This window comes from Mus caroli, chromosome 16 (assembly GCF_900094665.2).
Source record: "Mus caroli chromosome 16, CAROLI_EIJ_v1.1, whole genome shotgun sequence".
Lineage (NCBI taxonomy): Eukaryota > Metazoa > Chordata > Mammalia > Rodentia > Muridae > Mus > Mus caroli.
Window position 1 is genome coordinate 7,996,592 of NC_034585.1, and position 24,141 is coordinate 8,020,732.

Here is a 24,141-nt window from a genome sequence, read left to right on the forward strand (position 1 = left end):
TGACACAGGAGAGAAGGGGTCATATGGGAGAGACACAGGAGGGAAGGGGTCATATGGGAGAGACACAGGAGGGAGGGGGTCATATGGGAGTGACACAGGAGGGAAGGGGTCATATAGGAGTGACATAGGAGGGAAAGGGTCATATAGGAGTGACACAGGAGAGAAGTGGTCATATAGGAGTGACACAGGAGGGAGGGGGTCATATGGGAGTGGCATGGCTGTTTTGTCACCCGTGGGCACTAACCGCCTTCTTGTCACTTTCAGCCATCTACTTCTCTCAGGAGTGCATCCTGAGCAGGAAATCCTAGCACAAGCCCTGAGGTTATGAACTGTCACCCCAGCCCAGTGCCTAAAAGAGTGAATACCTTTGATCAGGTGCTGCAGCTGATACCACCGACACTAACACAGACATTCCTCACCCGAGATGCCAGGAATGGGAGGGAGGAGGGGACAGACCTGTGTGGTGGAGTCTGTAGGGTGGCCTCAGTTGGAGGGATGGAAAGCTTTGTGCATGGGTGTGGTAGGGCTAAAGAAGCCTTTGGAGAGATGGGGATACTTGCCAAGAAGAGTGGGGTACAGAAGCAGCTTGAGAGAGGCCATCCCAGCGGCAGTGCCGTGGACACTGAGGGTGTCTACACCCTTGTCACTGTTAGGAAGCATTGAGGAAATGCTGTTAGACAGCAGAAAGGAAGGGGGTTTTCACTGGATTAGTATCAGCATAGCCAGAGGGCATGGAGCCCGAGTCTCACCCGACACCCTGCCTTGTCCTTCCATAATTATTTGAGAAAAAAGATGAACTGTACTTAAAACACTGGTCTATACCTTTCTGGTTTCCTGGCTGTGGCAATATAAATCTAAGTATCTAGTTTCAGATCCAGCAGGAAAAAGAATCAGAACCATTTCCCTGGAGTCATGGCTGCTACTGGGTCCCAGCTAGCAATGGACTTTGTTTGAAGAGAGTATCCTGTGACACTTGGTCCTTAGCACAGGAAACTGTTCTCTAGGAAAACCAAGCTTGGGGTCACTTTGGCTAGACTTTGGCCCAGGTGGTTTAAAGTATTTTCCTTTCTCCTTATCATCCGAGTGGCCTTGCATTGTGGCTGTATCCACAACCTCTGAAGGTGAACTGATGGCAGGTCCCCATTCTCACATCCTGGACTGAAACATTCTCCATTGTGGAATACTTGATGTGATGAGCCCTCTGAATTTAGGAAACATTTTGTTAGATTTTCTCACACACATCTGCTTGAGATCTTGAATACAGTGTGCCTCATACTCTGAGTACCTGTCTCCTTCAGGACAGATGCAAGGGACACGTAGCAGTGAGGCATGGTGATTGCAGAGCATGGTGGAGACCTGCCCTGCCCTGCCCTGCTCTGCTGCCTCCCTGTGTCTGCTGGTCTGTGTCAGCCTGGATGCTGCTGTGCACGCGTGGGGCTGGCTCTTAACCTAACTCTGCTTGCATGGTACTAAAGCGTGTGTATGCTTTCCTGTATGTATGTTTATGTGTGTGCACATGTGTGTTAGGCTAGAGGACACTCTCAGCTCTTGTTCCTCAATCATCCTTGTTTAATTTTTTTTCTGTTATTATAATTTAGTTATGCCACTTTTTCCTTCCCATTCCTCACTCCTATCCTTGGCTCTTTCAGTTCATGGCCTCTTCCTTCACTCATAATTGTTGTTCCATGTGTCTGCATACACACACACACACACACACACACCCCCCTGAATAAATAAGTCCAGCTCTTTAGTCTGTACTGTTACTCGCATGTGAGTGTTCAGGGCTGGCCATTCGGATGGATAAACAAGTGGTGTGTTCCTCCCCGAGGAAGATCCCCCACTCTCAGCATTCCTGCCATTGCCTGTAGTTCTTGGGGTAGGGTTGGGGCCTCCTGGGCATTCTCTCACCCATGTTACCATGTCTACCTAATTTTCTGAGGCATGGCCTCTCATTGGCTTGTCAGGTAGCTAGACTGGCCATGAAGCAGACCTCAGGATTCCAGTGTTTCTTCCTGCACCATCACTGTTGCCTTTGCTTTGGGGAAGGGCCAACAGCAGCTCATCTTCAGGTCCTTACTGACAGATGAACATCCAGGATAAAGTAGACTTTTGTCTCCTAGAAGCAGGGGTGACTCACAGAGGAAGATGTGCTGAGTTAGTAATGGGAAGCTAAGGGGATGGAGATGGTGGTGCCCATGGCTCTGAGGAAAATTCCCAGAAGCCCCTGAGCTCAGTGGTATGGCCTGTCAGTGATGAGCCATATTACTTGAAGTGGAGTAATTACCCCAGAGAAAGAATTTTGCAAATTTCTCATGGTGTTGGAGTTTAGTCGGTGATTGAATGGAGAACTTGGGAGCCAACCTTATTGCACAGAGAGCTCAGCAGTGGGTGTCCTGTCAGCCCCGCGGAGGTGTCCCCCTGCCATCCGTCTTCACTAGTGTTCAGCCCCCTGGGGACAGAGCAGACACCTCCATCAAAGCAGCTGGAAGGAGGACGGAGGTTCAGAAGTGCCTGTATGTTGTTGTCCTCACTGGGGACTGAGGTGCTTGGCTGGCGTACATTTGTTTTGCTTATTCCTGGACAATATTGTTGCTACAGCTGTCTTGGCAAAGACACTGAGTAGCACTGGCAAAGTTAAGGTGGGATTTGTGTTTGGGACCTAGTCCCTGCCATTCAGACACTCTGACTCTTTGCCCTCCCCTCCTCGATGCTGCATCACTTAGCCCAATCTTCACCCTCAGACTTTTAGTGACACCTCCCCTAAAAGCCCTGATGAAAGAGGAGACAGAGAGGGATTGAGATTGTGAACACTCTTCTTTATCCTGGGGCCGGGCTGCTGGACTCCACGCCCCTCCTCATGGGAAGCGGCCTACTCACAGTGGGAGAGACCATCACTGGGAAGGAAGATGGACAAGCCAAGGGAAGCAAGCCAGGAAGCCATGCTCCCCCATGGCTTCCATTCAGTTTCTTTCTCTAGATTCCTCCTTGAGCTCTTGCTTTGGCTAATCTGATGCAGGCAATTCCTGCTGTTACAGACACTACACTCATTTTCAGCAGAAAGCAAGAGCCAGCGGGAAGTATTGGCACTTTTTCCTCTATTGGGAAATGGACTCCTCTTTCTGTCTACTTCGCAGACTTCTCTTTGTGTCTCACTGACCAGAACTCAGTCCCCTCGTCCTTCTAGCTGAAGGGAAACTGGAGAACAGGTATTAACCTTCTATTCTGTAGGGTAGCAGGCAGCAAAGGAGAACAGAGTCCCAGGGCTACAGTGTCGTGGGGCAGCTTCCCCTGGGATGTGCAGCACTGGCAACCGCTGCTTGGGATGCTGTCAGGTGGCTTTAGACAGGAAACCCTGGTGAGTGAGAGGCCTTCCTGAGACACAAGGAAACAGGACGAGTATCTTGGGGGTTCATGTGGGGTCTGGGAAACTGCTTCTTAGAAGCCATTGGGTGATGGTCATTTGCTAAGGCATGGAAGGACTGTCACCTTATGACAGTAAGAAAGCAGTAGGGGTATTAAGTTAATGAACACTAAATGCCATGAGTTGTTCAATTTCTAATTACATTCTTGCACCAACATGGCTGCCTCTGAATAACCTTTAGCTCTTAGCTCAAGAGTGCAATTATGTGCCCAGCACAGACAGAGGGGTGCAGGTGGCTGGGCATGGAACTCTTTCCTGCTGCATGAGGGGAGTCCTGAGTGTTCCACACAGTTGGCAGTCATCAGAGTGTTGGTGGAAGTGCTGGGTGCACATAGCTCCAGGCAGCAGGACAAGCTGGATGGAGAGAGCTCCAAGTGGGTTCCACTGTTGCTCACAGCTGTGCTCCGAGCCGTTAGAACCCGCTTCTGTGACTGTGTTCTCCAGCTTTCCTATCGATGTGACACAGTACCTGATAGCAACAGTTTAAGGGACAGCTTACTTTGACTCATGGGCTAAGTTTACCATGGAAGAAGAGGTGTGGTGGCTGGGAGGCTTTGTCCAAGGCAGTGGGAACTTGTGTATGTCTTGTTCACATTCTGGTGATCAGGAAGCAGAGAGCTGGGGTGGAAGCCAGGAAGTTACCAGCTTCAAGGCCCGCCCACAGTGATTCATCTCTGCTAGGAAGACCGTAGTCATAAAGGTTTCACCTCCCCAAGCAGAGCCACCACTTGGGTTCCAAGTGTTCAGACACATCAGCCTGTGAGGGTCCTTTTACCCCCAAACCACATCAGTGAGCCCTGCTTGTCTCCACTGTGAATCCACGGAGCTGCCTCTTCATCCCTTCATACTGCCTAGGATTGAGGAGCTGGAGGAGTAGTGACCTTAGCTTAACATCCTGGATCCTACAGAGCTCCTTCTCTCCTGTCCCATCAGGTCACCTCCATAACTTTGGAGTCACACAGTAGGTTCCTCATTCTCTTTTCCTCATCAACTCATTTCTTTAACTTTTAAGGCACACAGTAGGTTCCTTATTTTAATTTCCCATCAAACCACCTCCTTAACTTTGGATGCACACAGAAGGTACCACAATCTTCCTGTTCCAGAACCCAGGGCTTGGCAAAGGCAAGCTGTGGCCTGATGGCTGCACGGGGTGTGCTGTTTCTGGGGCTAGAACCCATCCATATTGAAGGTGGAGCTTGAGCGCTACTGAAGAGTTTTGTGGGTTTCTGCTGAAGTTTCACAGAGTGGGATTCATCTGGGCCCTCCCAATAGCTGGGTGCTTCTAATTAATTGCAGATTATGTGTGAATCTGTTTGAGACTTGCCAGTGTATCTGATACCACAGCCTGAGGGTGGGTGGAAGCTGTGCAACGTGGCATCCTAATTATCCGTGAGGATTTCACATGCAGTTAGTCTTTCCTACCGTGGGTTAACTCCACCATCCCACCATGCATGAAGCTCAAAACAACAGATGCTGACACTGCAGCCCTGGGGCATGGCAGACTGGCAGATGTGGTCAAGTCAGAGCCATGTGTTCTCTGGCTGAACTTGGCCAGTTGTCCAGCTGAAGGTAGGAGAAGATGGAGGATATGTATGAACATCATATCTGCAGGTTTTTTCTGCTTCTGGGGAGTCATTGCACTTCAGAGCTGTGGGGCTGCTTGATGGGTCATTTGGTTGGGTACCAAAACCCAAAGCAGATTGCATTTAGCATCTGCTTCCCCAGTCCCCATCTGCCACTTGTGGCACCAAACAAGTATAAGGCTACTCTTCTCACCTCCATTTCTCCTTCATCACAGACCACATTGACATCAGTGCCATCTCCGTGTGACTTCCAAGTTGTTGCATATGATGTGTAGCTTGTTTGGTTGTGAGTGGCAGGCCAACCTAAGTGAAATAAGGGGCAGTACTTGTGGCACATTTACATTTAGACCACTGGACCTTTGGTCGGAGACCGGAGCTGTAAGGGAGGAAAGGCGAGAGAAGAAACGAGACCAAGGCAGATTGCTGATCAAGGTCCCAGTGTTTCCTAAGAGTCTGTGCTTTTAAGGGGAGGGGGGCATCCCCTGCCACTGCCAGGCTTCTTGATACTTTGTTGCCAAGTTGTTAGCACTAGTCTGTCAGAGCTGTTAGCATTAGGTCGTCAATTCCACAGCTTGTCAAATATCTCAGGAATATCTCAGGAAGACAGGTTCAGCCTCTCAGTGGGTAGCAGCTTCTTGGAGAAGAGCAGCACAGGTGACAGAGCAATAGAACCATCTAGGTCAGAAGACTCCACCCTAGGTGGTCTCATTCACAGTTCCAGCAAGGTCTGAATCAGTCTGCTCAAGGCTGGGGGAGGCTACAATTCCTCCCTAAATATATAATAAAAATTAGCTGGATTGGGGCATAAAATTTATTTATGCTCCATGGACCTGCCTGGGAATTATGGCAGCTGGCGGCTGTGCCTGGCTTGGGACTAGGTTTTCTATGAATTATTCTTATCCGTCAAGGAGGTATTGCAGCTTCCTTGTGTTTACTTTGCACAAACATGGCTTTATGGTGCTATTATGAATAACCCACGGCCTCTTGGCACATACCTCGGTCTTAGATCAATATAGTTCAGAAACCTTAGTTGCCCGTCTGGCTAACCAGCCCTCATAGCACCCCTTATTCCCAATCAGACCAAAGCCACAATATATATTCAATACATTTCTTCATATCAATGAACTTCTGCCACCTGCGCTTGCTGAAGGCAAGCCTGCAAGCTTGCTAAAGTCAGGCTGTGGGGTGGTGACTGACCTGCTTGAAATACAAAGCTGACAGTTGAAAAGCAAGGGAATGAAGGCTGTCTGTGGGGAAGTTCAGGTACTCTATTCAGTTGCAAATTAGCAACGATCAAGCTCAAAGTCTGGCCTCTGGTGTCGCGGAGGTGGCTTTGAGAATCAACAGAAAGGCTGTTTACCTCTCATGTACATAGGCTATGCTCCAAGTGAACTCTGCTAGCCAGTAACTGGGCCTCACTTCCCCTTGAAGCTATGCTAAGTGGAAGAGTGAAGCCAGACAGAACATGCCCATGACCTGTGACCTAGGGGACACCACCTCACATCTAAGGCTTGAGAATTTCGATTCTAGTGGAGCCACTAGAGAGCCTGGCCCCTTCTTTCTGAAATGCAACTGTAGTACTGGACATGCACATGTGCATGTACATGTACATACACATGTGCATGTACATGTACATACACACCAACTACACCTGGGGCCGTGGGATCCTTTGTCAAATGGCCTGTGGTCGAATCCTAGTCCTGTGTCACAATTTGCCTGTGACCTTGGGCATATCACTTTTTGCCTCCTAGCTTTCTTAACCTGTAGAGGGGGTTCATCTCAATCTTGTTTTGAGAGGTGATTTGGAGGGTTTCATAAAGTAATTTGCATTCAGTGTCACCCAGTACCTGCACATGGCACACACCCTGCTGGCAGTTATTAAATGAATTGGATATTAGCCCTCTATGGGATGTAGGATTGGTAAAGATCTTTTCCCAAACTGTTGGTTGCTGTTTTGTCCTATTGACAGTGTCCTTTGCCTTGCAGGAGTTTTGCAATTTTATGAGGTCCTATTTGTTAATTCTTGATCTTAGAGCATAAGCCATTGGTGCTCTGTCCAGGAAAATTTCCCCTGTGCCCATGTGTTTAAGGCTCTTCCCCCACTTTCTCTTCTATTAGTTTCAGTGTAACATCTGATGTTTTATTTGAATGCTCTTGGACCATGTATAATGAGACTGCTATTTGAATGAAATACTAGCTGTTGAATTAAAAACATGGTGAAGAAATGGTTAATTTGGGGTTATTGTTTCAAAAGTTTTGTTAAATTCGGTTGGTTGACTGCAGTCTTTGGGCCAGATACAGTGCTGGAGTGGGAGCTTGAAGTGCAGGAAGCTGCTCACCTGTAGGTGAGAATCTGGGGAACAAGGAGAGAGCAAGGAAGAAAGGTATTAGGGTGCCAGGATCCCTTCAAGGCATGTGCCTTGGTTACTAAACTTGTGTCATCTAGACTTCACCTCCCAGAGGGTCCAGAACCTACCAGCAGTTGCACTCTGGACCAAGACTTTGGGGGCAAATTAAGGTCCAAACCATAACAGGGTACATATGTCAATATCTCAAACTTCTCCCAGAGGAAGTCCTTGTGAGGACCAGGGCAGGGGCCTCCTCCATCTGACTAGCCTCTGTGGTCAGCAAGGGCCTTCACTTCCTTCTGTGACTCTGACCTAGTTCTTGTTGAGCCTCAGTCTGCTTTTCTGAAAAGTGGAAACAGTCCCAGTCTTTGAGGATTGTTCGGAAGACTGACTGAGATAATGTCTGTTGGTTATTCTGACCCACTGTAGGAACTTAAAAATATAGGTGACAGCTCTCACCACAACTATGAGCTGTATCAAGCCCTCTTCTTCTGGGGACCCTGCTCCTGTGCTTCCCAGACTTGGCTGTACATTGGCCTCTGATGAGAAGCATTAAACAACAACAGCAAACAACAACAACAACAACAACAACAACAACAACAACAAAGCCACAGTGGTGGCCCCTGGTGAGAGCTCTGCAGAGCGGAGGAATGTGTGACCTGCCAGACTGGAGAACTTCCACCCAACCAGTCAGAGTGTGACACTTTCTGCTCTGTCTTTCTGTGCTGTCCCAGGGCTGGAGGAGTGAGGTCTGAGGGGAGAGGCTCTGCTTTCCTGCTCCTGAGTGCTGTCTTAGGGAAGCTGCCCTGCTAAAAAAGAAAAACAAAATAAAAAAAAATTATGCCACCTCCCTTTATAAGTGGCCTCTCAATACTGCTGTTTCTATTGTCTCTAAGCATCCTTTAAGTGTCCTGGTTTTAGTCTGGTAAATACTTCTAAAAAGATGAACTGCCTTTTTTTTTTTTAAACTTTAGGTAGTAAAGTAGAAGACTTTTTAAAAAGAAAAATATCATATTTAATTTTCTTAATTTATATAAGTATTTCTTGATTTTTTTTTATACAGAGACTAGACTCTGTGTGTGTGTATGTATGTGTGTGTATAATGAATAAAATACATATGTATAAAATATTAAGTGGCAAAAATGCCCCTAAGCCTGGGTTTCTGCTTCTATTGGTTTCCAGTGCCTAGGTGCTGTCTTCTCTAGCCTTTTCTGAGTTGGACAGGACAGGACATTAGGTCTCCCTGTGGCTCACCGTATTCCTGGGGGAGTTGGCCCAGGTTGCTAAGTTGCGCTATTCTGTCTTCTTGAAGTTTCGCTGCTTCTGTGTCTGACATAGGCCCCTCCCAGCTCTGTATGTTTGATGGCCCTGGTGCAGAAAGACCAGGCGCATGTGTTCCTATTACTTTGATATTGCTGAGTTGGTGAGGGGCCAGGAACTCCGGCTTTGGAGCAGGGAGTTTTACAGTGGTGGTCTGCAACCTGGTCATCCAAAAGCCTGCATGTTAAGACCATTGGCTAACAGCAGCTCAGGCTCAGCTCTGTGGGAAGAGCAGGTTCCAGCTGCTCGGAGCCATCAGAAATGGGGGCAGCCTGACTTCAGCCCACTGAGGACAGTGGGTCTTTCTCTGTGCCCATATCCCTCTAAGGACCTCATGCTTGTCCGTCTTTTCCCAGGTGGCCCTGCCTTACACAGAATTTGAGGGAACTGTCCTGTGATTAGAGAGATGAAAACCAAGCCTGAGTACAAACTCAGGCTGGAGAGTAGTGGGAATAGAGCGGTTAAGGAAAGGGAGCAATGACTATCTGGGAAACAGGCTGCCTGGTGCAGAAAAGGACCTGGATTTTATTGAATTCTTAGTGAATTGTCGGGCTGTGATGATTGTGTGTGTGTGTGTGTGTGTAGGTGTGCACACACCATCGTGACCTGTAGAGTCTAGAAGATAATCCTGGGTGCTGGTGCTTGCCATCTTCCTTATATGAGGCAGCCTCTCTTTTGTTGGCCACTGAATGCCAGGCTAGTTCTGGGACTCTGTGGTCTTCGCCTTCTGTCTTACCACAGGAGGGCTGGGTTATGGCTGTGAGTTGCCTCATTTTATCTGGCTTTACATGGATTCTGGGAATCTGAGCTCAAGTCCTGATGCTTACTCCTCAGCCACATTTGAAAAAAGTAAATCTATTCCTTTAGTTTAAGGGGATTTTCCCATGTAAGATGCAACTCAGTGGCCACTTTGTTCCTGGAGATACCACGACAGGAGCCTGTAGTAGCAGGACTTTCCCTTGTCATAACAAACTAAGGGACAGGCACAATATACATGTGTTAACAAGGGAGGAAAAGCAGGGCAGAAAGTGGCTTCTGTGGCTCAGGGGTTTGAGGGCCTGTGCTCTTCTCTTCATAAGCACGTCTTTATTATATTAGTTATTTACTTATTTTTATTCTATGTACATTAGTATTTTGGCTGCATATATATATCTGTATGAGGGTGTTGGATCCCCTGGAACAGGTGTTTTGGACAGTTCAGCTGCCATGTGGGTGCTGGAAATTGAACCTGGGTCCTCTGGAAGAGCAGCCAGTGCTCTCAACCACTGAGCTCTCTCTTCAGCCCCCTATCATAATTTTCAGGGCACCTGCCTTAAAGACTTGTGCTTTATGCCACTGGAAACAAATACTGTATGTGAATATATATGGGGAATGGGGGAGACTTGTCTGGAAGAGTATAGAAGTGACTGACAGAGGTGATGAGGGTGTGGAGCCTTCCCAGGAAGTTGGAAGATGGCTTTCTTCTGTGCCTAACATTTTCCCTATGTTTTTCTTCCTGCGGCCATGGGTTTCTCAAGCCCTTATGCATTCTGATTAAACAGAAACAATTGTTTTCAAGCTGAATGGGGCCAGGAGTTCATCAGTTCTGGTTTTCTAGAGGCAGACAGAAAGCAGTTGGAAGAATTGCTGGATCCCTCCAACTGCTGGATGGGACAATAGGACAGGGTGAGACCACTCAGTTACCATGTGTGTCAAGGGATAGGTTTGACTAGGGAACCTGCCTTGTGGGGGCTCTATGCCCTCTCTTTACTAGCTGTATGACCTAGGACCAGTCCCCACCCTTGTGTCTCCTCCGTTGTGTTGTGCACATGAGTGTCTACTCTACTACCTCCTTCTCTTCCAGAAGAGATTGTCTGGAAGCTGTGTGCATTGCTGGGCACACGGAGCGAGCACAGCCTCATGTGGCACTCCTGGGCACCTCCGCACTGGCAGCTGGCCTGACACACTTTTGTTTCTCTTTCCCCCCTCCTTATTGAAGTAGAAGCTCTTGGTGGGGCTCAGGCAGGGAAGGTTGCAGGAGGAAGAAACAGCAGAAAAAGGTACAGTGGGCCTGAGAGTGATTTCAAATTATATTTTGAAGCTTAGGATAGTTTATCCTTTCTCTGGTGGATAAGGAAAGGGAGTGGGTAGGAAGACAATGATATAAAAATAGGATGTTAAGTTCAAAATGATGATACAGGTTAAGTACCCATAGAAGAACATTTTTATTTCTGTAGACATAGTTTTGTGAGTTGCTCTTTAAATATAACCAAGTATGGGCCTCAGGGGGAGTGTTTGTAAAAGCTCTTGAAAGTTTATGGGAAAGATGTTTCATAAAGCCAGATTTACCACACATATAGGAACACACACGTGCACAGACATGTGACTGTGTATGTGTGCACACTTACCTCCATCCAGAAGTGCTGTTTAAAGAGGGATCTAAGACCAGATAGCCTCAGGGTTATCCCCTCCCCTCACACCACAATTTACTTAGTAGCTATGGACTCCTTTGTGTGAGCAGGCCAGTGGCTCTGGGCTGTGGGTCTCTGGTCACCGTTAGGCCTCTGGGTGTTAAGGTGGGTTCTTGCTCTTCTAAGCCTTGTGAAATCATACTGAGTGTTCCTGTGGCCATTTAGGGTTGGGGAGTGGACATAGCTTTGTTGGCTCACCCACTTTAGGTTATGGCTTTGACATGTAGGCTTGTCTCACCCCTTCCTGCTGCCCCACCTCCTTCACTGTTGCATGCATCACGCCCTACAGACTCATGATGGCAAACTCTGTACTTTGGCCTGAATGCCTGTCAGCAGGGCAGGAAATTACAGCTTTGAACCCGGTGTTTAGTGTTCTTGGATGAGGCCTTGAGCTTGTTATTAAAGGCAATTGACTTTTCTGTCCAGCCCATTTGACACTCAGTTCCTGGAGCTGAGGGTGGGTTTTAGCAGTGGGCCACAGTGAGCCATTTACTGTTGAATTAATTCACTTCTTCACCTGACCCTTGATCTATTCAGTAGTTCTCAGTGTGTGCTGCGGTCAGGTGCTGCTCCAGGTATCCTAGGATGGCTATTATTGAACAGCTATAGCCACCAGACAATAGATGTGTGCTATGTGAGAGACCTTAGAGGAACAAGGTCTAGCTGATGATGGGAGGATGCAGACCCTTTCCAGTTCAGAAGACAAAGGCAGAAATCCACTAGGACTTGCAGGAGCCTGGCACACACACATGTGTGCTTTCCCGGCTCCTGTAGCTGCATGTATGGTGGCCCTGTCTCCTGTAGCTGCATGTATGTATGGTTGCCCTGTCTCCTGTAGCTGCATGACCTCTTTAAGTCAGCCTGGACCTTTTGCTCCTGTCCCATAAGGTAGCTGTCATGGCTCCTTTGTCTATCAGGAGGCCTTGCCACTGCTCAAGACAGTCAATCCAGATGGTCTGCAGTTTCAATTGTCTGTGGCCTTCTGTGAGACTGCAGGGCTCTGACACGTGTGTGACACTTTACCATTTCTCTGGACTCGCAATGACTCCTCTATTTGATGCTTTATGTACCAATGTTTGCATTTGACCTACTTAGGTCTCTGTACCTGGTGCCTAAAGAAGCATAGCAAGAACCCAGCAGTTTCATTTCTCCTTTCAGGATGGCAATGCCAACTTGGCCTTTGGGCAAATGAGCTTTTAGTTCGAGGACCTTGCTGCCTGGCTTTAGAACTAGGTCTCCTTGGCTGGATGCATCTGTTTCCACCTAGCTTTATCTCTGCAGTCTTAGACAACAGCCCATTCATTTTGTGAAAATTCTAGATGATTGGCTCAATTGGAGTCAGTTGTCACCAGTGTCTTCCTGGTGTGTATGGGCTGGAGGCCTGTGGCAGCAGAGTCTGGAACTGGATTGGAAATAAGCTGGGGCAGGTCTGTGATCTTTAGAGCTGCCACAGACCTGAGAGAGCAAAGGTGAACCAGTGGAGGATACCTTGAGAGGAGGCTTGAAGGGCAGCTCTGAGTTGGGGTGCAGATAGGCGTTTTAGGACTATGTGCTAAGACACAGGGGCAGGCGAGAAGGAGAGCAGTTGATAGAGTCAGAAGAAGGAAAAGATCAGCTAATCTAGAGCTCTCCCTCTCCCTCCCTAGTGTCACCACCACTGGCCCACCTCTTTTTCTCTTACCAAAGCTCCTGTCTAGTCCCTTGTCTGGATGTAGCCAGAGTCAGGGCCACATGCATAACTACAGAGAGCTCCCTTTATCTCTTATTTAAGGCAGAGGCAGAGTTGAGGTGGACAGGGTGGAGAGTGGGGGCAACACGTGCTGTCTTGTTGTGAAAGCAACTGTAGACAGTATGCAACTGGGTGAATGGGGGTGGAAGGGCAGGGCCCCCATGGAACGGCCATAGACCACTGTCCTATAGTGTCTTAGCCAAGACTCTCCCACTGAGCAAGCTGAGAGGCCGGGGCCTGAGGCTCGGGTGTCCAGAGTGGCACCTACATTCCCTGCCTGGGCTTGACAAGCTTGTTCTGCTCCCCTACGTGCCTTCCAGACCAGGAGAACGAATGGAAGGAGTGTTTGCTCAGGTATTTATAGTTTTGATTGCTTCATTTCCCATATTTAAGTACTGTTCTGCCTGGGACTTATTTCAGTTCATAGCAGAAGTGGAGCTTGAAGTCTTGTTTTTTGCTTCCAAAATGGTTCCTTGCCTTGGCAGCATTTGTAGACAAAACTATCCTTTGTGCAGTGATTGGAAATGCTTTCTATCCCAGATCAATTTCTGACGGTTGACGCTGACATTTTCCTGTGTCTGGCTGCATTTGCTGCTCACTCTTCTGCAGCCAAGCAAAGAACTGCTTTTGAGAGGTGGCCATGGCCATTCAGCTTCGAGAGGCCCTACCTGGCATGGCCAAGCTCACAGAACCTGGTGGTCAGGACCCTGCTTTGTGTTTTTCTGGAGATTTTGCCTCAGGAAAGAGGCAGGAATCCTGGTGTTAGGGACTAGTAAGTAAAGAGCTGTGCCATGTTGGAGAGAAGAGTGCACGGGAGGGAGAGCCTCTGTTCACCAGAAGCTCTTGGGATTAGGGGCTGGGAAAGTCCCATTGAAGCCACACTCCCTCACTGCTGCCTGGAAGGCACAAGGGCAGCAGAGCAGCAGGCACATTAGAGCCTGTCAGAGCTGTGGGCCATGCTCTTCCTGCCATCGCCACTGTGGAAGCCCATGGAAGGCAGGAGGGGTGCTGGGCTGGCAGCCCTTCGCTCTGAGATGGACTCCCACCCCCTCACCCCACTGAGACAGGGTTTTTCTGTGTAGCCCTGGCTGTCCTGGAACTCACTCTGTAGACCAGGGTGGCCTTGGAGTCAGAAATCCGCCTGCCTCTGCCTCTGCCTCTGCCTCCTAAGTGCTGGGATTAAAGGCGTGCGCCACCACTGCCTGGCTCTGGGATGGATCTTTAAAAAGGTTGCCACAACTATCGCGTCATGTTGTCTGTACTTGTGACTCTTGTCTATCACTTTGATGTTTGTGCAAATGGGTCCCTCCAGGAGGCTGGAAACAGCGAGTGGAGCAGGTGTGGTCATGCTGGGATGATGGAGCTGGGTTGCATTGGCTTCAGGCAGCAGCTCCATGGTGCCTGCTGCACAGCAGGATTGGGGGTCTGCACAGCCAGCTTCAGCCAGATTCCCCTGTGGTTACTGGAGGTGGCTGCCACTGGTTGAATATTCTGTGTGGTTCCTGGATACAGTTCTTTAAAACCCACCTATGGAATGTAACATTCAGCTGCAAATTGGAATGTCAGCATCCAGACTCCTCCTTTCTGGCTCCAGGGTGCCAGGATTCAGATGCTTGCTAAGTCTCTTATCAGTGGTACATCAGTGCTGGCCTGGTTGGCCCACATTGCCCATTGGATGCTGTTTGACCTTTGGGAGAATCTCTATCTGATCTGCTGCTCTACAGCAGAGCATTTTCAAGTTTCCTTTTAACATCCAAGGTTAAGGAGCACAGGAGCCTAGTATAGCCCACAACTCCTGCAGAGGGGCCCAGTATGAAGGACTGGTACTGTGTTTCCACCTTCTGTCCCTTGAATTGAAGAAGGGAAAGGGACAGTGAGAATCATCAGTAGTACCTGATAAATGTCACTGTGTTCTAGGCACCTCTTTGCATATTACCTCAGTTAATCCTTACAGTATTTCTGTGAGATTGTGACTGGGTTTGGCTGGTTCTTGTTGAGAGAGGGTTTTATGTAGCCAAGTTTGGCCTTGAACTCTTGATCCTGCTGTTTCTACTTCCTAACACTGGGGTTACTGGTATGTGCCACCATGTCTTATGAAACAGAGACTGTTAAGATCCCACTTTATCCTTAAGGTTCTCAAAGAAGGTCACTAAACCCTGTGACCTTAGAAGGTCAGGTGGAGCTGGGATTTGAGGGGAGTACCTGACTACAGAGACTAACTCCTGTAAGTGCTGAAGCTGAGTGGCTGCCCCGTGCTTGAGACCAGCCATCCTGTGGGGAGTGAAGCACAATTCTAGCCTGTAGTCTGCAAATACATATACCTGCCACGGTTGCCTGGGACATGTGGCTGAGTGGGCCCAGAGCCTATTGTTAGCAATGTGCTGTAGGTTTTCTTCTAGTTCTGGAATGGAAGCTACTAGAATCTGTATCTGAACTTCTTCTTGCCTTCACATCTGCCCACCAGGATGATTTCAACCATCATAGGTGGTAGAGATGCGAGGTACTGGGTATTCTGGAGGGACTGTTAGCATCAGTTTCCTGCTCTGTGGTATTGATTGCCCACAACAGGAGGCTGAGACTAGAAACAAGGCTTGCTGGGCAGAAACTTTGTAGCTTCATAGAAAGTGCTGGTATTGTCGTTGGATTTCTGTGTGTATGTATTATTTATTCATTTATAGTTAGCATATAATGTAATAAGTGTTATTGTGCCGTTTGCATAATTATATATCATCATCCCCTCTACGTCCCCAGCTTCCTTTGCTGCTCTCATTCCTCGGTTGAAGCAGCCCCTCTGCTGCATGCCTTCATCGCCTTCTCACCCTGCTCACACACACACACACACACACACACACACACACACACACACACACAGATTCCACATAGGAGAGAAAATGTGACATTCATCACTCGGAGTTTTGCTGATGGTTTTGGAAGTATGGATGTTAGATTAGACTGTTCTCCCTGACCACTCATCTTTCTGGAATCAAACCAAACACCATAGTTAAACATGCATTGAGGAGGTATCCTTGGAACTGAGTTGTGCAGATGGCATGTATTCTATTTTCAACATTCTGTGTGCACATAGGGAAGACCAAGGTCTCGTAGTTTGGCTTTTATTGCTGTGAAGAGACATCATGATTATAGCAACTCTTATAAAGGAAAACACTTAATGGCTTATAGTTTCAGAGGTTTAGTCCATTATCATCATGGTGGGAAGCATGACAGTATCCAGGCAGGCATAGTGCTAGAGAAGTTGAGTGTTCTACATCTTAACCTGAAGGCAGCATGAGGAAACTGTCACACTGGGCATAGCTTGAGCTTATATATGAGACCTCAAAACCTACCTACGGGCTGACATAGTTCCTCTAATAAGGCCATACCTATTGTAATAAGGCCACACCTCCCAATAGTGCCATTCCCCATGAGCCACACATTTAAACACAAGAGTCCATGGGGGCCATTCCTAGTCAGAGCACCACACAAGGTGACTCACAGTCTCATGCCAGTAGCAGCTGTAGGGCAAGGGCAGTCAGGGAGGCTTCTCAAAAGAAGCACACACATCCTTACCAGGGCCTAGGCAGATGAGTTCAGGTTATTGTAGAATGTAAGTTGGAGACCCTGACCAGTAAATCTGGATAACATCTGTGTATCGTAACTTCCATTTTCAAGGAAGGTCTGACCATAGGTTGTGTCCGGTAGTGCAGTCAGGATCATCTGGAGACCCCCCAGGAGGCCTCTGAGCCACACAAGCTGTGGCTGTGGCTGAGCTGGGGAGGGAGGTTGGGCACAGATGCTCGCACATGCTCGGGATTGTGCTCCTGTTGATGAGCTTTCCCTCTGGGAGAAGCAATGCAGCATGGAGGGACAAAGGGCTTGTCAGTATGACAGCACCTCACCTAACTCCTCCAGGCCACTCTGTGCTGTGTACACTGGTGCTGGAAGTGAGTGCCCCCATCATTTACTGCACTCTGGTCCTTCCTCATGTACCACACAAGCAGTTCATGAGTGTCAGCCAGCTCTGTTGCTGCAGAGAAGAGAGGAGTAGTCAGGGCTGCTGGCAGACAGTGCAGGATCTTGAGTTAGCAGACTTTGTGCCTTCCAGCCCCGGATGGCGGCTGTGAGCATCCCTTCACTTTGCTCACGTGTGGTTCAGGCTCAGCCAAGTTTTCCAGTGGGAAAGAAAGCCTAGAGGAAAATTTAGAATCCTCAAAGGTCCTGGGGTGGAGGAGTAGCCAAAGCCTGTGTCCACAGTACCCCCAGCGCTAACCTGGCTTGCCTGAAGACTGAGCCCAGAATGCTTTATTCTGCTTCTGTTGATAGAACAGTGAGTCTGATTCTGTTTTCCTTCATTGCCACAGTGGCATTGGGAGAAATTACTTGCTTTGTTTTTCCTCTATAGATTTATTAATTAGGATAACATTCTAAGTGCTAGCAACAGTTTGAGTTTCTTCTGTGCTTCCTGCTGCAGCCTGTGAGAGACACTGCCTGCAAGACACCCCTGTCTCACTCTTGTCTGCTGAGAAGGGTGCTGCTTGCTCCCTGCTGTATGAAGGAAGGCCACACAGAGGCAGGATTCTGGAGTGAGGCTGGGACCACTGACTTGGCTTCACATGGGCTTGTGATAGTCATTGTTCCTCCCATTAAGAGCCTTCCTCGGAAGGCCTCTTCTTCCTCAGATCAGGTGGGAGCCTGGCTCTTTGCTTGGGAAGCTCTGTGAACCTAGTATGCTCTTGGTCGATGATGAGGGAATGGACATATGAGCCCTGCCCATTGTGTCTCCAGGTAGGGTGTGACCGGTGTTCAGTGGCTCATCCCTGCCAGTTTTCTGCCCTAGGCCTTATCCTAAGTCTCCTCTGTTTTTCAGGGATGCTTGACTAGGCCACAGATTAGCACCTTCCTCTTGTTCCTCACCTTCTCACTGTTATCTCTAATTCTTATTAATAACTCTTATGGAAAGGCATTTTCTAGCTACCTTTTGTATTGTGAGACATTTTTAAATTGAGGGCATTTGGTAGAATCATCAATGCCTCCTGTTGTAAACCACAAAGCTGGCTACTGAGCCCTTGAGCACCCCTGTTGTGACCTCATGTAATTGGTTCTGGACATGGTGTATATTCTTGGACGTAGTCACAGACTATTCTTAGATGTGGGCCCTGTGCTTTCTAGCTGCACTATAAGGGGAAATCAAGGAAACAGATGAAACAATACTGACTTCTCCAGCTCTTAAGATGCAGCTAGAATCTGGCCATGCCTTCAGTGTGAGCACAGTACCAGTGGAGAAGCTTGATGGAGGTGGGGCATTTGGGGCATATTGTCATTCCCTAGCCTCGAATGCTTTTTTGTGTGCAAAGTGTCAGTAGAGTGGCTTTCTCAAATATTTGTGCAGTGTACACTCTGTATTGAATGTTATCCTATGTCAGCTGTATGCTAACCTCAGGAGGCAGTGTAGAGAGCCAGATGTTTACTAATGATGGACTGTCTTTATGCAAGCATGGAGTTCAGTACTGCCTGATCTGCTGTCTGGGCTGATGAACAGCTGTATGAGGCAATAAATCACTGTTCACAACAGATGTTGCCCAGAAACAGAGACTTGGGAAAGCACTCAGAAATTACAAGCTGAGTGTGTTCTCAAGGAATTCACCCTTCCTCCCAACATAGAATTGGTTCACATCTCACATTGTCCTTCTGTTTGTGTGGTGGATGAAGGTGACAGTTGAGCCCATTGAGTCTCTGAGGCTGTAAAAGAATTCTCTCTAGGGAACAGGGAATTTACCTAGACATGCCATATATAATGGCATGTACTGCAGACAAGCTTCAGGGGACAGCTTGGCTGGGATCATTTGCTCATAAATGTTGCCTTTGCTTTCCTTTTCAGATGAACTGCGCCAAGCCATTGTGGCCATGATGAACAGAAAGGATGAATTGGAAGAAGAGAATGGGTACTGTGATATCACAGCTGTCACTTATTTCTGTTCCCAGGAGAGTATGAATGGAGACAGTGTTGCCTTGCTGCCATAGCTGTGACTGACAACTTCTTACCTTACTATTGCTTTAAATTCCTGTGTGTGTGTGTGTGTGTGTGTGCACACGCACGCATGTGTGCATGTCTGTATGTGTAGGCCAGAAGAGGGGACTGGATGCCATGAAGCAAGATTTACAGGTAGTGTTGAGTTGCCTGACATGGATGCTGGGATCGTACCAGATTTCTTACTTTTGTTGAATGAGCATTTCAGTAGACTTGCTATGACTTGCATATAAGCAAGGGGGATAGACAACCAGAAACACTAGTGTTACCTTCTGAAAAGAAGGATGTGGAGGAGGAGCCTCCAGTGACAGCCCTCACTGATATCACACACACACACACACACACACACACACACACACACTTCAGTGGCTTTTCATATATTCTCAGTTATATGCAGCCATTACCATGGTCAGTCTTAGAGTAGCTTTATCATCTCAAGAACATATGCCACACCACTTCTGTCCATCTCCTTGCCCATAAAACATCCTTGAAGTGACCTTTAACTAAGGATTTATATTCTGTGTTCCAGTTCCACTCAAATTAGGGTTACTAGGGGCGACATGACATTTTGATTTTTTTAATTTGGCCAAAACCCAGCGATCCACTCCAAGAGGCAGAGTGTTTCTTAATTTTTTTCTTTGTTCCCTATTGAAATTCACACTAGATACTACCAGTTGCCACCATGTGAATGTCTGAAGTTGATCATTCTCCCCTCCAGAGTCTGTGCTGAGGCTGGGGTGGTTAGTGGCAGGCTTGCCCGAGGTTATTCACAAAAACCTGTGGGCACCAGTAGGCTGCCTGACTCAGGGAGGTGTGCAGAGGGGTCACCTGTGTGTTCAAGCTACCTCCTGTCCTTTCCTGGTGACAGCAGCAGCTCCAGCTCTCACTGAGATCTTATTTCAGGTCTAGTTGACAAGCCACTTGTTGTTCTTCATGGAGACATACGAAGGCAAAGAAGCATAATTTCTAAAGCAGAAGAGGCTCTTATTAAGAGAGGTGTAGACAGTGCCATTTCCACCTCACACAAACTCCCACCCAAGACTTCTTTCCACTGCCAGGCTCATTTCCTGCGAGGTTCATTCTTCCAGCTGGAGCAATTCTCTCGGAAGAAGCCATGGAGTCATCTTCCCTTGGGAAGAATGACAGCTACTGTATGTTGATTTCTTCTTCCCAGATAGAATCCCCCATGGTATTTCTGTCAGGGGGTGGCATGCTTCAGGAGCAGACTCTTCTCCTAGCTCTTGGAGAGCTCGGTGGCAGCGGGGCACTGTGGGGCTTGGTGTATCTGATACATCCTGATATTCACAGCAGACACCCTCTGCACGTGGCCTGTAAACATACCACAGTTGGGTTTCTAGAAATAGCCATTTAGGTGCAGTGAAGCAGAGGCATACCTGATTTACCTTAGGGTGGTAACTTGTGATCCTTCCTATTACTGTTACCCCTGGTCACTTTCTGGGGTAGAAATGTATATGCAAATAGGCATGCTATAAAAGCTAAAAAGTATACGGATCTAAGGTAATGCTGTGCTAAAATGTACCCCATAGGATGCCATGCATGCTAGCTTAGCCTGTGCTGTGCTAGTATGTACTCCATACACACTCCATGCACACTGGCTTTCATGGTGGTGGCAGTGGACCGTGGGTCCTGGCGCACTCTATGCTACACCTTTGACTGGAGTGTCCTTAAGAGCACCTCCTTGGCATTTGCTACCTCCTGTTTCCCTTGATCTCAACTATCCCAGGAAAAGGGACTCAGTGTCTGTACTGGCTATTTTTGTGTCAACTTGACACAGCTGGAGTTATCACAGAGAAAGGAGCTTCAGTTGAGGAAATGCCTCCATGAGATCCAACTGTAAGGCATTTTCTCAATTAGTGATCAAGGGGGAAAGGCCCCTTGTGGGTGGACCATCCCTGGGCTGGTAGTCTTGGGTTCTATAAGGGAGTAGGCTGAGCAAGCCAGGGGAGGCAAGCCAGTGAAGAACATCCCTCCATGGCCTCTACATCAGCTCCTGCTTCCTGACCTGCTTGAGTTCCAGTCCTGACTTCCTTTGGTGATGAACAGCAGTATGGAAGTGTAAGGCGAATAAACCCTTTCCTCCCCAACTTGCTTCTTGGTCATGATGTTTGTGCAGGAATAGAAACCCTGACTAAGACAGTGTCTTACCACAGGTACCTGCCCAGGGCTCAGGCTCTTGGCTTTTGTTTGCTGTCTGCTAATATCAGCTTAGCTAAGGTATAAGTGCATTGAGTTGGTGTAGAGCCTGTGGGCAGTGATGAGCCTTGATCTGGGTGGGATGGATGCACAGCCTCTGAACGGTGGGGCCCTCTTTTGCAGATCACTGCGGAATCTCCTTGACGGTGAGATGGAGCACTCAGCAGCACTCCGGCAAGAGGTGGATGCCCTGAGGAGGAAGGTGACAGAACAGCAGGAGCGCCATGCCACAAAGGTCCAGGCGCTGGCCAGGTAGACGGGACCAGGTGGGGAGGCAAGAATGTGAGCCAATCCCACACACCTTCTTTCCCATTTGTCTCTGAAGAAAGGCCTTGCTGTGCATGGCACCCAGGTGGGCCTCACACTTGGCATCCTCCTGCCTTGGTCAGCATGTGCCACAACAGCTCACTCATACTTCTAGAAAACCAGGAAGGGAGTACCAGAGGAAGCTACAGTTGTGCATTTTCACCTGATGCACTTGTTAGACTGAGGGACACACATGCATGTGTATGAGTCAGGAGGTTAACTGCTGGGGGTTTTCCTTTTCCTGCCACTCAGTTTGCTCCCTGCTGTCTTAACCATAGCCAATCCCGGGATTCTCTGTGTGCACGAGGCAGATTTATGTACATATGAGTATCCCTCCCCTCTTCTTCACACTACATTCCAGGCAGGTTCTGGAGGGGTGTGCCCACGGTTGCCATCTTCTTTCTAGCAGCTCCTGGTGTGTTCTGGCCTGACTATATTAGGATTGGGTTAACCAGTCTGCTCGTAGTGGACAGTAAGGACGTTTTGTCTTCTGTGATACCTCCCAGTGCATAACCTGAGTGTCTGCCACTGTGTTCCCACTTGAGTGTGTTTGCTGGAAGCGGTTCTGGACTTGCTAGTCAAAGTGCAGGCATGTGCAGGCTGTGTCCTTCACAGGTACTGAGCTGAATGGGCCCCACAGCATTGTGGTAAATGGTGCTGCTCCCAGCTGTTCTTGTGGGAGCAAGGTTTCAGGTCTTATAATATTACAGGAGAAAAATTAGGCTGGTGGGTCATTTTTCAAAAGCATTTCTATAATTATAAATATTACTAAGCTTATTTTAAGAGGCACTAATTATTTTTTCTGTGATGTCATTTATATCTTATTAGATAAAACATGATGAATTAAAATTCCCACCTCCTATGAGAGCACAATTCTTTTTCCTGAGTGCATTCTCCTGTGGGCATGCATATCCCCTGCATGTGCGGCTGACTCCCCATTGTCCCTCATCTTGCCTTCCCTGCCACCTCTTACTGTAAGGCAGTTTGAGGTTAGCCGTTTGTGTAGACCTGTGTGTGGTATTTCATTGAACTAATGTAGCATATTAAATTGACCACACTAATTGGTCAGTTTAGCATTTGGACTGTTTCCAGTGTTCCCCATTTTCGGTAATGTGAGCAGCGTCTAGGCTGTGTTAGCGACTTGTCTCACTACTGCGACAAAACATCTGACAGATGCCACTTAGGGAAGAACAGCACCACAGCAGACAGGAAGTGGTAATGTGGCTGCTGACATCACCGCAGCAGACAGAAAGCAGAGGGCTCACATTGGTACCAGAAATGGGTACCATCTTCAAGACCCACTTCTTTTTCCTAGACTGTACTCTAAAGGTTCTATAACCTACCCACCCACACTTCCCATACCTGGGGACCCAGAACTAAACACTTGATCCTGTGGGGGATATTTCATGCTAAAATACTAACATTGGTGGTTCTTTGGGGTATGTCCAGAGGCTGTGTGTGGTGATGTGGTGTGAGTGCTTTTCATGTTCCTGTAATTCAGCACAGACCTGTGACCTCCTTTCTACATTCCATTCTTTGAGCTTCTCCTCTTTGCATCCTAACAACCTGTGGGCCATGACCCCTTTGGTGGGGCATTCTAACTACCCTTTTCACAGAGGTCAACTAGGACCATCAGAAAATACAGCTTTTACATTATGATTCATAGTAGTGGTAAAATTACAGTTATGAAGTAGCAACAAAAATAATTTAATGTTGTGTGTGTATGGGGGGTCACCAGCTCCTGAGGAATGGTAACAAAGGGTCACAGCATTAGGAAGGCTGAGGAGCCCTGCTCTAGGACACCAGAGCCAGGCCAGAGGTAGTCAGGAGTAGGGTGATTAGTTCCTGTTGTGCATTTCCTTACTGCTCTTCCATCTCACGTGACCTCACTGGAGCTCTGTGGTGGATCCTGGCTCGAATGACTCAAGTCTTCAGAGACACTGGCTTTGAAAATCATAACAGGGTAGGGCTATGGTCCCTTCATTGTGTTGGCTTGTGTTAGGAGTCAGCTTAGCCCTGGCTCCATTCCTGGAAATTGTGTTTCTGGGTGACTTGCTCAGCTTCTTCCTCACCTGTGTGGGAGAGGATGGTCCTATCCACTGATGTGGACAGAGGAGGAAGGCTGCTGGAGTCTTGAGACGATTGACAAGCTGCTGTGTGTGTTTTATATTGAGTGCTTTTTTTAGCTGTGGTAATCCCAGAGAACAATTTATCCTACACATGGGATAGAGACCGAGGTTTTATAATGTGAAGCCTTCCCAGTTATGCAAGAACTGTTTCAGGTACTTGGAAGTTGGTAGTTTGCAGGTGGAAGGACATCTGTAAAACAAATTCTTCAAAAAGAGAAAGTGGGAGAAACCCCCCTGAGCAGCTGGCCACGCTGGCGGGCAAGTGGGTCTGCTCAGGCACTTGTTGCTTGGTGGCTAGAAGGGCTGTGTGCTAAAGTCACCATGGGGGAGTGACTATCATAGGCTGAGGCTCATGTATGTGCTTGCCCCCCTCTTCTAACCCCTGACCCCACTCTCCAGCTCAGGTGGCAAGATCTGTAACGCAGGTGGCTTAGTGGTTTAGGGTACAGTTTCTGGCATTGGACTTAGGGGCCAGCGTGTTAGTTAGGTGACCTTAGGTGAGATCCTAACCTCTTTAAATTTCTTTATTTGTAAAATGGGAAAAAGAAAACTTGAATGAATTATCACATGGATAAAAAGAGACCATTTTTGCTTCAGTAAATATACTTTGTATGAA

General features: G+C 47.9%; 1 protein-coding gene across 3 annotated transcripts in view; it reads left to right on the top strand.

Moving 5' to 3' along the window:
• Positions 1-24,141, top strand: part of Snx29 (sorting nexin 29) — a 419,167-nt gene that overhangs the window by 93,548 nt on the left and 301,478 nt on the right. For all 3 annotated transcript variants that reach the window (XM_021185334.2, XM_029470597.1, XM_029470598.1), the window contains 2 exons: positions 18,727-18,790; positions 21,214-21,342. In XM_021185334.2, the coding sequence (XP_021040993.1) occupies positions 18,727-18,790; positions 21,214-21,342 (193 nt within the window). The remainder of the gene's footprint in view (positions 1-18,726; positions 18,791-21,213; positions 21,343-24,141) is intronic.